This window comes from Phyllopteryx taeniolatus, chromosome 8, assembly GCF_024500385.1.
Source record: "Phyllopteryx taeniolatus isolate TA_2022b chromosome 8, UOR_Ptae_1.2, whole genome shotgun sequence".
NCBI lineage: Eukaryota > Metazoa > Chordata > Actinopteri > Syngnathiformes > Syngnathidae > Phyllopteryx > Phyllopteryx taeniolatus.
In genome coordinates, this window is record NC_084509.1 from 4,365,725 (window position 1) to 4,378,615 (window position 12,891).

Genomic DNA, 12,891 nt, shown 5'->3' on the forward strand with positions numbered 1-12,891 from the left:
TGCAGACGGCACTGCAAACTTTAAAAGACGGTGACGAGTCTGCGTATCGACAGGAAGTGGAACGTATGGAGCTCTGGTGCGGCCGACACAACCTGGAGCTGAACAAGATCAAGAATACAGAGATTCACAAAGCATCCTTCGCCACAGCTCCCCCTCCCGCTGTCCAACTGCCCTTTGTCAACCGTCGAGACCTTCAAGTTCCTGGGAACTAGTCTCTCAGGGCCTGAAGAAGGAGACCAACATCATTTCCATCCTCAAAAAGGCCCAGCAGAGGATATACTTCCTGCAGCTTCTGAGGAAGCACTAACCTGCCACAATCTATTATGTTGCTGTTTTTTTGGCAGCATAGTTGATTAGTGATTTGCACGCCTTCCTCACAGTTGGTGAAGTGTTTGCTGTTTCCCGTTCCGGAGTTGCATTCTCTGTACCTGTTCCCTGTTTCTGAGATGCAGCCTTCGTCCTGTGTCCTGTCCTTGATCTGCAACCTCACTCCTTGTGTCCAGTACCAGGTCTTCAAGTTACTTCACCCGCCGTCTTGCGTCACAGTTTCTGAGCTGCAGCCTCCTTCCCAGTGTGTTGTTCCTAAACTGCACCATATTTTGTTCATATGTCTCGAGTCCCTGTTCTTTGCCTCCATTTTCGAGTCTGTCATGGAGTCCAGTTTTTCCTTTTTAAGCTCAGTGTTAACATTTTCTTCAGATCTTTCTTAGGAACAAAGTGAAGAAAATACTTACACCCTTGTTGAAAGAAGCCCATTGTTCCTGCTGCAGCTTGACATGATGCAACATTGGTAAATATGGAAGAGTTGTTCTGCAGAGCACACATAGCTCCACTTTCTATGAGATTTCCCGGTATCTAACACAACCACACATACTCACACACTAACTAATCCAGGGCTCAAAAGATTGTTTACACGGTTGAGCCATAGAGAAGACATTATACTGTAAATGAAGTGTTACAACACGTCACTGCACTGTTTTCTGTGTAACCACTCTCACAACGAGCTCTTCATTGTGTTTACAGTGTCGTTGAGCGCCGCAAAGAGGTGAGGATATATTTTTATAACTTTTCATAACTTTTATAACTCATCTTCATCTCTAACTTGAATAGAAGAGCAGAGGAACGAATTCAGATTAATCCAAGCGGGGCGTGAAAGTTCACCGTGCGGCTTCACCAGAATGAAACGTATGCAAATAAGTTGTTTTGACCTTCACAGTTAATAGTGTTGTACCCAGCTGGACATGCATGTGATATTTTGGGAGGCAATGGGCATTCTCTGCTAACAGAGATGTGATTATAGGTCCCAGAATTTTCTTCTTGAGAAAGGTAGAGCAGCTGATGTCTGATATTCCTTCAGTTAGTTTAAAAGAAAATCCTTCCGCATACACATCTCTCACATACATACAGTAAGGTAACTGTGAAAACTAATAATTCAGATATTGTTTAAGTAACATTTTTCAATTTAAGGAAATTTTCCAAAAAGAAAAACTATAACTTTCTGAGTGCAACTGGAGCTACAAACAAATGTGTTATTTTTGCCCATCATGTATTCATTAGTTAAATGGTAGAAGTAATGTAATGGACTAAGCTCTAATAGACACCGTCACCCAATTCATGGGGGTACGTCGACCACTTGAAAAACTATGACGGGCGCTATCATATTGTAGACTTGCTTAGCACAACAAACACCACCTGCACTGCAAACAAGCCATTTGTAAAGCTGAAGTTTACAGGTCAATTGAAGATCCTGATTTGCTCACCAGCAACCCTAATGAGGGCAAGCATGATAGACAATAGATTTTGTTTTTGTACCATGCAAAGTTCAATTGTACTGTATAAGTAAGGGCCTCTTTCCCTGTCTAATGCATATCCCTAACACACGCCTGGTAGGTGTTGCAGTTGCATAAATAATACTAAAATGACACATGCAGAGGACACCCATGGTGCTGCATATGTGCACCTTTTCTTGTGATATAGCAGCTGCCTCAGCTTGTCAGCAGTAAATTCTAAACACATTCCTTCAGCGCTCTGTCACCCGCAGAATTTATTATCGTGCACACTGACAACTTTGATTGGACAGATTCCTGCAAAGTCAGGTGCTCATGAAGACGTGACTGTACTTATGTTCTGTGGGAGCGGCACACAGTGAAAAACACTTCGTGAAGCGCATAAACGTACACGAAAGCAGCTTCAAATGCAACATTTGTCATGGTAAAAAAATCTTGGTGTACAAATGGTGAGATTTATAAATAAAATACAAGCCATACATACATCACTTTTAATGCAGCATAATGAATTTCTCCTCAGCTTGAAATTGTCATCTGACTATTACAATTGTTAGCAATTTGATGTCTCAGTGCTTTCCCAGGCAACAGAAAAGTGTTATTCTTAAAAACATTTAAAGGTCAAATGTTTCTTATCTATTGCATTATCTAGTCTAACATTTATTGAAAAAAATTTTTTTTTGATCTACTTTTAGTTATTATATGGTATGACGATGATCATGATCACGCCATTTGTTTTAGAGCACTGTAGTTGTATTTTGTTTTCTAAAATTATCACACTAGAACAGCCCCTTATAAAGATTTTGATACCACTTGTACAGTATACCGTATATACAAGTCCAAAATATGATTCTATAAATAAGATACATAAATAAATGCACGGTAAATATATTTCAATACATTTACTTAGGGAAAGATAACTGAAATTAACAATGATCTATGTGTAATCATGGACATTTATCATTGATATCCTGAGTGTAGTTGGCTAAAAACCTTACATTTTCGACATCCATCCATCCATCCATTTTCTGTACTGCTTATCCACACTAGGGTCGACATACATTTTCAAATGTTAACTATATGGAAAAAAGTCTTGTGCCTCAAGAGGTGGGTGAAGTAAAGCCATATTTTGTTATTATTTTATTATTATTTTATTATGTTATTATTATTTTAGTGTATTTTTTTTCTAGAAAGTGTTCAGTTAATTGTATTTAATTAACGACCTGAACATTATATGATGTAACATACAATCTAATCTCCCCTTGTCTAGCTACCTCCTATTACCTGTCACCTAATCATCAATAACGGTTGATGCGACTGTAGCGTTGACCTCAGTAGCGGCGGTGGCGAGTGTCGCCGAGGTCCCAGTTGAGGTTCCATCACGTTGTTTGTCATGGGGTCGCATCATCTCCTCAGTGTTGCGTTCAGGTTTGAGCAGGAGAATATAGCACTTTGGCAGGAAGATGCAAGTGAGCAGGCCAAAGCTGGATGCCAAAATGGCAAAAATCTGGACAGCCACCATGAACTTGCCTCGTGTGCTAAGGTAAGCTGGGACGAAGGAGATCCACACGATGAAGAAAACCAGCATGCCAAAGGTCACACATTTGGCCTCACTGGAACACAGCGTTGGACATTGGCATGAAACCAAACTGTGAAGACAGGACTACATTTTTTGCTTTACCTGACAATTTAAGGCTCTCCCACCTGAAGTGGTCCTCTAGTTTTCGAGCTAGGAAAGCGAAGATGAAGGCCAGCAGAGCCAATAGGATGTCGTAGGCAAAGATACAACAGATGAAGACCACAGAACCTTCATTGCACTCCATAATGATCTTTATATTCTGAGCTGAGGTGTTCTTCACGGGATAGGGCGGCAGGATGATGAGCCACACGGTACAAGCTAAAGCCTGATTGAGAGTGGTTTGGTTGAGAATTGCAGAATAAAGCACATCATGTAAGTCAGTCTCAGTCACTTTGGTACATTTCTTGAATCAGCTTCGACATTTGCAAAACAGTAAGTGCATTTCTCAAAACAATTAGTACAAATAGCAGCACACCATGGATCACCTACAAAATCCAATCTCTTGCTCAAAATCCTTAATTCATCTTTCAAAAGTAAATATCTGTGTCAATGAACATGTCAGTGCCATCAGAATAAAAGGTCCTCGTGTCATTGTGTTCGCATTAGGCAGTCAATTTGCTTAGTCATGTTGTCAGTATTACAGTGTACTCTGGAGGAATGCTCTGATGTAAACAGGCTAAGGTATTGATGACAATTATTTTAAATTGTAAGTTACACCTTAGTGTATGTGGAAGATTCATAACAAGAGACAGGACAATATTCACATTTACTGTTTGTACTGTAATTTGTCGACTGAACATCTCATTGCAACACAGAAAGGAGGTGTGCAATTTGGTGCTCATTATATCAAACACTGTGTGGCCTTTGTGGAGAGCTGCGCCAATCAATGTAGCAGTTTGGTAGGAAGATGCAAGTGAGCAGGCCAATGTTGGAAGCCAAGATCAAAAATCTGGATGATCACGATAATAGACAAACTGGGGTGAAGGATACACTTTTGTTCTCTACCTGAATCAAGGTTGCCCCAGCAGTTATCACCCTCTGGTGTGCAAAGTTGAGACTGTCAGGCTTCACATGAGCAGTGACGTCACTGAGATTTGTTGTGTTGGTTGTGATGACGTCAGGGCTGCCAGTGTTGGCTGCTGCTTCAGCTGCAGCTTTCGCAGCTTTGGCAGCGGCCTTGGTCTTTGCACGGGTCTTTGCTTTCTTAGCCTGCGCTCTCAGCATCAGCAATGCTGCTTTGCCTGGGGAAGAATAATAGAGGTATTAGAGTACTGATTATCTATCACACAGAAGACAGCACTGGCCTTGACTCTAAAACTTCAAACACATATTTTTACCCATCAAGGAGGAAAGGCACAGTGCGAAGCCCAGAGCCAGAGCTACTTGACTGGTCATGCAGCTCCAGTGGTGAGGCTCTCCCAGAAAGACAACGGAGCAGAGGAAGGTCACCATCAGCGAGAAAAGCAGACAGAAGCTCAGCACAGCGTCATTGGCTTTGACCAGAGGAGTGTTGATGTGCGCAACAAACACCACCTACAAATTAGCGGCATGCTTTTTTACTTTTACAATGAAAACACTGACTTTGGGGGAAAGAAATAATGCTGGATTTACACTGCTGGTCTATTATGCAAAACTCACTTTGAATACAGGTACAAATAAGTAAAAATGTGGAACTGTACTATTTATTATTCACATATGATTGAAGCCATGACGTATATCCAAAATGGGCCACATGGGAGAAAAAAAAAAAATCTTAATTGCGTCCCTGAATCATGTACTGTAAATCCAGCCTTGTGGCTAACAAGAAGTTTTCTTCCTCGTGTGATTCTTACCGCTACAGCAATGGTGACGAGGGCTCCAAAGGCAGAGATGACGATGAGTGTGATGCCCAGTGGCTCTCCAAAGGCCAGGAACTCGATGATCTTAGGCACGCAGGCATCACGAGCGTCATTGGACCAGTGATCACCGCTGCACAAGACACACTCACGCGAGTCTGTCAACAAGGAATAAGCAATTATAGTTATAGTTATAGTTTTTAGAGGGAAAAAAAACTGCATTTTAATTCACACCAAAAAAAAAACACCACTGAGTTCATACATGACAGCACACAAAATGTCACTTTTGCGCTTTTTAGAAACCATTTTTCCAACCAGGGCAGTAAAGAGAAGAATCTACATTGGATATTACGGGACGTAACCTGACTCACGTTCAAAGGACAGAAATTCTTGCGTGAGCACAGACATACAGAAAGAGTTTTATTATTGTTTTTATTGATTATGGGTCATTGATAGTGTGGCCTGTAGTATATTGGTCCCCACTCCATGACTGTGAATGTGAGTTTGAATGCTTGTCTGTTTCCACGTGCCCTGTGATTGACTGGCAACAACTTCCTGCCGTGACACGGAACAAACAAGATGTCTAGACAATGCATGTATGGATATTTGACTATTAACAAAGATTAACTTCTTTTTACACTCATGTGACAGACTCACGTCAAATGGCAGTTAGTGCACACCTGCCACTTTTTAAAGTGCTTCTGAATAACCCCAAATAAAGTTCATATGCGCTGGTAGGCTTTTCCAGACTTTTTTTTTCTTCCTAGCCAAAGCCTGAAGGTTTTGTACAAACAGTGGCAGTTCATTTTCCTACATGTGTTTGGGAGCTTTTTCTTAATGGTCCAATTAAACCAAGGCAGAACTTTTGGGACATAATTCCAGAATTGCTCATCATCAAAAGAACACCATACATGTTTTGAGGCATGGTGGGCATCATGCTTTGGGGCTGTTTTTCTTCGGCTGGAACGAGGGCCTTAGACATGGTAAAAGGAATTATAAACAGTTCGAAATAGTCATCGTTGGCACAAAACCTTCAGGCTTCTGCTAGAAAGCAACAACAAAAAAAGGTCAGAAAATGGTCAGACGTTTACTTGGGGTTAATCAGAGGAACTTTATAATGGTGGCAGGTATATGCATGAGTTCGAATGTGATTGGTTCATTCCTAACACAGCCACAGCCACGGTTATAAGAGGGTGTGCACACTGATATAACCACATTACTACTATTGTACATTTTTACTCTCCCTCTAAAATAGATTACAAAAAAAAATCTATTGAGTTTTATATCCACTGTATTTCCTATCTTTAAGAGGGAGAAGAAGTGGTATACACACTCGTCATGTTGCTAATCTCGCCATCGGCACACGGGATGCAGTCAAAGCAGCAGACCGGCTCTCCTTGTCGGATCCCTTTCCTGGTGCCAGGCTTGCAGTTCTCACTGCACACTGACCGAGGAGGCTGAAGAGTACAGATGCACTTCGGTGACATTTCCTGCCCTATTACCTAGAAATAATCAAAATGCAACTGTAGTCCATTTGAACAATGTGCTACTGACCTCCAGTGCTTCATTGTTCCAGACAATGGAATCATTCATTATGGTCATCCTCTCCTCTGGGGCCGCGGAACCATTGTAGTGCCCGACAGTCACGTAAGATATTATCCCGTTACCGTCGACTACCCAGTTGATGATGTCATAAAAGCCCTCCACATCTCCATCAGTGAAGTAGACCTCCTCGTCTGTGTGTGGCACTTTAAAGCGCACGTTCTTCAAGTAGTACATCAGCTACAAACAAATCCCAGTCAAACACACAAAATACAAGTGGCCACCTCTTACTAAAAATCATAGTAAAAATCAGGTTTATCTTAACCAATGAAAACATATTTTATTATGTCAGGTTTTGACATTTATGTATTGAGCTACAGAAGACACTTATATATTTATAACATATATTTTGTGATTTTTATTTTTCCAATATATGACGGCATAATGAATTCTACGTATTGTCAAATATCGTGATAATATAATCTTTTCTGAATTACATGGTGGACGGTTGCTTAGCAAATCTGCCTTAAAGCTCTGAGGTTGGGGGTTGAATCGGGGGTTCCTGTGTGGAGTTTTCTGCGGGTGCTCTGGCTTCCTTCCGCAAAATAAAAATATGCATGTTAGGTTCAATGAAAACTCGAAATTCTCCCCAGGTGTGAATGTGAGTGAGGGAAATGTTGTTTGTCTATATGTGCCTTGCTATTTGCTGGCAACCAGTTCAGGGTGTACCTCGCCTCTCGCCCAAATTCAGCTGGGATAGACTCCAACTTCCCCGTGACCCTAGTGAGGGTAAACGATACAGAAAATGTATGGATGGAGTTACTCTTTCTTCCAACCTCTACTGCTTTGCTTTGCCTGCGGGCTGTGTCAACTCCACACAGGAAGGCTGAAGCCGAGATTCAAACCCCAGAGACCCAGAACTGTGAAGCCCTTTATAAGGGAACCCTTCCTTTTTTTTTTTTTTTTTTTTTTTACTTGATTGATTCGATAACACACACAAAAAGCACTTACCTGCCATGGTTCAAATTTGGCGATGTCAGCACAACCGATTCCAATGAATGGCCCCCGTCCCTGCTCGCAGTGCTCCAGATTGTGTAAGGCGTGGGCAACGGCATACACCGCTTTGTACACACTGTGACGAGACAATGCAGTTTGCCATGACAACACCACATTCAAAATATGACTATAATCACTAAAATCGGCATTTGTCAGGAGACCCGATCAAGTCTTGAATGCTAGTAGTGGAGTGTGACGTGACCTGAAGGTGATCCGCAGCTGGGAGATGTCAGAGTAAGTGTTGTTGAGCTGAGCCAGGGACTCACTGCCGGTACACAAACCGCCAGGAACGACCCGTGTTGCCTTAGATATTGTCCCGTTGAACGCTTTGGCCCTCTCTTTGGCCTTTCTTAGCGCTTTACTATAGTCTAATGTGCAGTTGAACAGCTGCAAGACACAAATATACATAGTAGTAGTGTGTATGGGTTCTCTTATCAGAAGAGGCGGAAGTACTCAAACTCCGTATTCTCGTAGAAGTATAGACACTTGTATAAAAATGGACTGGTAATATCCTAAGTATTGATCCAACTCCTTTATTTAACTAACAGGGAAAAAAAGTAAAGAGAAGTCAAAGCAAATTTTTACTGTTAGTTATTTCAAGTAGGCCAGTGATTCTCAACTGGTGGGTCGGGACCGAAAAGTGGGTCGGGGTATTAAAAAATGTATAGCATAATTCATACTGTTCAAATTGTTACAGTTGCTATGGTCTGAAAAGAACACAAACTATTGATGTTGCACTTTCCTAAAAAGAAGCTAGCAATGCCATGATATTCAATTTTGTACATGCAGTTATGTTCATCCTCAGTTTCTTAATAAGGTGCTCTGTAAGGTACTTCAAACATGGAAGCATGAGTAGTTATGTTTAGAAAAATATGTTTTCAAAGGCTATCTTAGAACAATTCATATTCTTTAATTGTTCCTAACTTATGTAATAGTGGGTCACGACTTAGCAACAATAGAAATATGTGGGTACAGTTGAGAACCAATGCAGTAGGCTACCAGTTTTCATAACTTGGCACGATGCAAAAAAAAAATAATGTTTGTCAGATCAAACAGAGAAATGCCAAAAGATTGTTGCATTTAGGCTAGTGCAAGACACAACGCATTCACCAAAAATCATTCTCGGAGTAAACAAACAATTCTCGTAAATAAGGCCATGGATGGGGAATATCTTGCTTCTCTGAATCTGTTGTGTCGTTATTGTTAATGCTTCCTGGTTCATATTCCGCCATGTAAATCCCAAAGCAATAAATCAACAACAACAAATTCAGCCGTGGTTAATTTTGCCTCTCTTTATTTACGTCTTTTTTTAAATTGTGTCATCATCTGTGCAGGTTGAAAAAAGTAATGATTACTTTTTTGACAAACTAACGAGTAGAAAGTACAGATATCTTCAAAATTTCCCAGTGTTGTTAAGAACACGCTGGTCTGTGGTGTGCCAAATTTAGTAAGTCATTTATATTCACTTTAAGGATCTACCCATTGTTTTTTTCCCATGTAAATATCACCTGAACAGGAACTTCAATCCTGGACCCTCAGATTAAATTCCTGATGCTCTACCAACAGAGCTATCTAGGCTCTGGCCAATAATATCTGGTTTACCACTGTAAACTGTAATAATTGACATATTAATGATGGACAACTAGAATTTATAGAGGACTACTGACTATAGATTATAGATTATTAGATTGCTGTGACTTAAATGAGGACAGATACTATATGTGCTCAAATGGGGGAAGTAAAAGTAAAAAGTCATCAGAAAAATAAGCACTCAAGTAAAGCACAGTTACCGGAAAATCTACTTAAGTACAGTAACAAAGTATTTGTCCTTTGTTACTTCCCACCACCGTCTCTGACTGACATTAAACCCAATCACTCTTTTACACTAACCGTCTCCCAGAATTCCTCATTGAGCGGGTCAGCATAAGGGTCCAGATCCAGTAAGTGTCGCTGAAGACCAGGAATGTCGGCTCTCTTAACCCCAAAGCCAATGGTGCCGCCCAGCACAGAGCTCACCTGGGCACAAATATGTCAAAATACAGTGATAAATGTGGTTTGTCTGACAAATACTGTATGGACTCTTACTCCAGGTTGGTTGATGAGAGCTGAAGTGACCCAGGCCTCGCTGGCGATCCACGTGCGGTTGGACACATTTTGCCGGATCAGCTCAAGCACCAGAGGACTGAGGTCTACGTCTGATGAAAAGACTACAATGATCTTGGCGGTGGACTCAATAACGGTTTGGACAATTCGCCGGATGTCTTCAGGAGAATTCACCTAAAAATTCAAGAAGTAGTCATTTAAAAACCACACATGCACAAACACACACACACACACATATATATATATATATATATATATATACACATGATACAAATAACAACAATCCAAAGCTGAACAAAACCATAGACGCGTACCTTAGGCAGGGTTTCAGAGAAGGAGATACAGACGCCGGCCTCTTCTACCTGCTCCTTGAAGTCTTTGATGCCGTACTTGCCGTAGTCATCGTCTGCGGCAACGGTTCCAACCCAGGTCCAGCCGAAGTGGAGCACCAGCTGGGCCATGGCGGTCGACTGGTGTTCGTCATTGGGGATGGTCCTCAGGAAGGTTGGGAACTGGAACTTACTGTTCAGGGCTGAGCAGGTTGAGGAGTAGCTGACCTAAAGAATGAGTCGATGAACATAAGGTCGTAAAATTCGGGGGTCGACTAAAGTTTTTAGGGAAACTGCACTTTTGTAAACGCACGTAAATCTGAAGTTGGAACTTCAGCTCAGTGAAAGAATCAAACTCCCAAGTGTATGTAGCTTTTTTTTTTTGTGTGCGTGTTTTTGTGATGCCATCACAGAAGTGTAGCAGTGAGTAGCAGGAAATACATGTTGACAACTACAGAACGTGAAAGGGAACTTATTGCCTTGCAGTAAACGCATCTCTATCTAGGTTGCTAAATATAATTGGACAACAATAACTAAAAGAAGAAGGGAATGTACAGTCAAACCCTGTTTATAGGGGAATACATGGCAGACCCACTCACAATACAAGAGATCATATATATTTTGACCCCTCCCACATACTTTAAACACACACACCTAAAATGATAAAAACACACATTTTTTACTCTTTATTTTTACGCTACTTTATTATTCCTCAGTGCTTATTCTCACTCTCTCACACATGCAATTCTCCAAATAAGAGCTAACGCATGGTTCCTTCAAGCTGTTTTGTAACTCCCACTTGAAGTTTACTGTAAAACCGACGCATGAAACAAAAGAGAATTAAACATTGTATATTTAAACACCAAAATATTCACCCATACCATATAATTATGCTGATTTAACGGTAAAATACTGTATAATGTGAAATGCCATAGACGGGCAAAAGAAAATTAGCATAGATTAGGTTAATGATAAATCTTCAAACAACTGCTACTATACACTTGGAACAGCAATTCATACAAACAGAGAATACAATTAAACTTATAGTAGATATATTCTCTCTGCTCTCTGCAATTATTGCAGCTTAGCAGGGCACCTTCTCTCCCTCTACTTCTTCCTAATTACGCTGCATTTCTTCTAGTAGACCTCGGTGCTGCCTAGTATTTTGCCGCACAACGTATACTGAAGGCACGCAAAATAAATTGCTGACGTGCCTGTATGCTGTAATGACCCTTAAAAAACAACATCATCTTTAAAATCTGCGCTATAGCAGGGGCACAAACGATGAAGTGCAATATGATGAGGGTTTGCCGCTGAAAAGTGACCTGTTCATCCTTAAGTGAAGTGTGCATATAATTGGGCCAAAACGCTGATGGTTACAGTTTGAATCTGGATCCCATTTCTTTATCTCCTATTAGAAACAATTATTCTAAATCCAAACAAATCAAAGCATCAACAGAATGAACAGAATGTGTTGTAGCTTGGGAATTCCACTGTATTGTCATATCTTTATTACTGTATGTACCTGTGGAAAAAGGTAGAGTCCCAGTATCCTGGCAGTGGCGATGGACAAGTCGGATCCCCCTGCACCCACGAGAGCAGCCAGGGGAGCCCCCGTGCCACAGCGGTAGTTGGGTACTGCCTCGTCTTGGCCGGTCAGATATGTAAGGGTGCCCTCCACGGCCTTGGAGATGGTGAAGCAGGAGTCATAGATGACGTAGCCCAGGTCGGTGTTGGGCAGCAGCTCATCCATGTTGTTTATTTCGTTGATGGCAAACAGCATAGTCTGGGTCCAGCGGAAGGTGCGGTAATTCATTCTAGTGTGGGATGGGATGGGATGGGATGGGATGGGATGGGAGGATGAATGAAGCCCATATGCTATTTCAACATGTTTGGCTTCATTGCCTGTTGAAGTGTCAACAAACACCACACTTATAAGTAAACTTTTTTTTTTATTGTAGGATGAAGCCAAAGGGTACCCACAAAGCTCAGGTAGAACATACAAACTCTACACACCTCATAAATATTTTGATTTTATTCTTTTAGGATTGCAATTCTAAAATGTGCCACTTAAGGCAACTCCACATACTTTCTGACTGTTGCTGCACTGCCCACTGAGCGTCAATCCTGTTATGTCCTGTTATGAGCTTAAAACAATTAGAATATTTCAGTTATCGCAATGATAAGAATGAAAGAATTTGTCCTGGACAAAATGTTCATCCAACCCAACAAATAACAGCATTTGATTCAAATATACTGCACTGTCATGAAAACTCACAAAAGCTCAACTCACCCCTCACACCCCGAGGACACAGGCAGCCGTGAAGTGTTGCCATCACTGGAAGCAGTGCTCATGTGGACAGGAAACATCCCGCCAATGATGACCTTCTTCTTCTCCACATCCTTGTAGCCACTCAAGTTGAACTTAGCTTTCAGCTTGCACGTGGCCTCTGTGGAAACAGAGATGTACAACTGGAAAAAGCAACTTAATGAGAGCAAAAAGCAGTATGGTTCCATGCTAAGGCGATGCGGATGGGAATCATACGAGCTTTGCTGTGTCAAGACGGTGAAGGAAGCAGCTCGGTGCATCAGGTGTTTTTTGGGTCCTCAAGGGAGAGATGACTGGTGGCAGCTGAAGAGATCAGATCCAACTGGTGGATAGA

At 41.4% G+C, this 12,891-nt stretch overlaps 1 protein-coding gene and 1 long non-coding RNA gene across 2 annotated transcripts; one reads left to right on the forward strand and one right to left on the reverse strand.

The window, feature by feature from the left end:
- The first annotated feature begins 1,105 nt into the window (after positions 1-1,105).
- LOC133482100 (uncharacterized) lies at positions 1,106-5,309 on the forward strand. The gene is made up of 3 exons (XR_009789691.1): positions 1,106-1,185; positions 4,709-4,878; positions 5,204-5,309. It is a non-coding gene; the product is annotated as an uncharacterized LOC133482100 (long non-coding RNA).
- Positions 1,624-12,836, reverse strand: LOC133482098 (vomeronasal type-2 receptor 1). The gene is made up of 14 exons (XM_061781751.1): positions 12,522-12,836; positions 11,754-12,045; positions 10,214-10,456; positions 9,882-10,073; positions 9,687-9,812; positions 7,999-8,183; positions 7,752-7,872; positions 6,753-6,980; positions 6,532-6,655; positions 5,196-5,356; positions 4,701-4,896; positions 4,369-4,604; positions 3,489-3,688; positions 1,624-3,397 (listed from the first exon to the last, which is right to left on the reverse strand). The coding sequence occupies exons 1-14, from the start codon at positions 12,815-12,817 to the stop codon at positions 3,076-3,078; spliced, it is 2,922 nt and encodes a 973-aa protein (XP_061637735.1). The 5' UTR covers positions 12,818-12,836; the 3' UTR covers positions 1,624-3,075.
- Positions 12,837-12,891: the final 55 nt, after the last annotated feature.

Bases quoted from the DNA above. Each gene is read 5' to 3' on its own strand.
- LOC133482098 (XM_061781751.1), bottom strand. From the start codon at position 12,817: ATGCACCGAGCTGCTTCCTTCACCGTCTTGACACAGCAAAGCTCGTAT. The intron at 6,656-6,752 runs GTCAGTAGCACA...TGTACTCTTCAG, and splicing joins GGAACAATGAAGCACTGGAG to CCTCCTCGGTCAGTGTGCAG. The intron at 3,689-4,368 runs GTAGAGAACAAA...ACTCTCAATCAG, and splicing joins CTGGGGCAACCTTGATTCAG to GCTTTAGCTTGTACCGTGTG.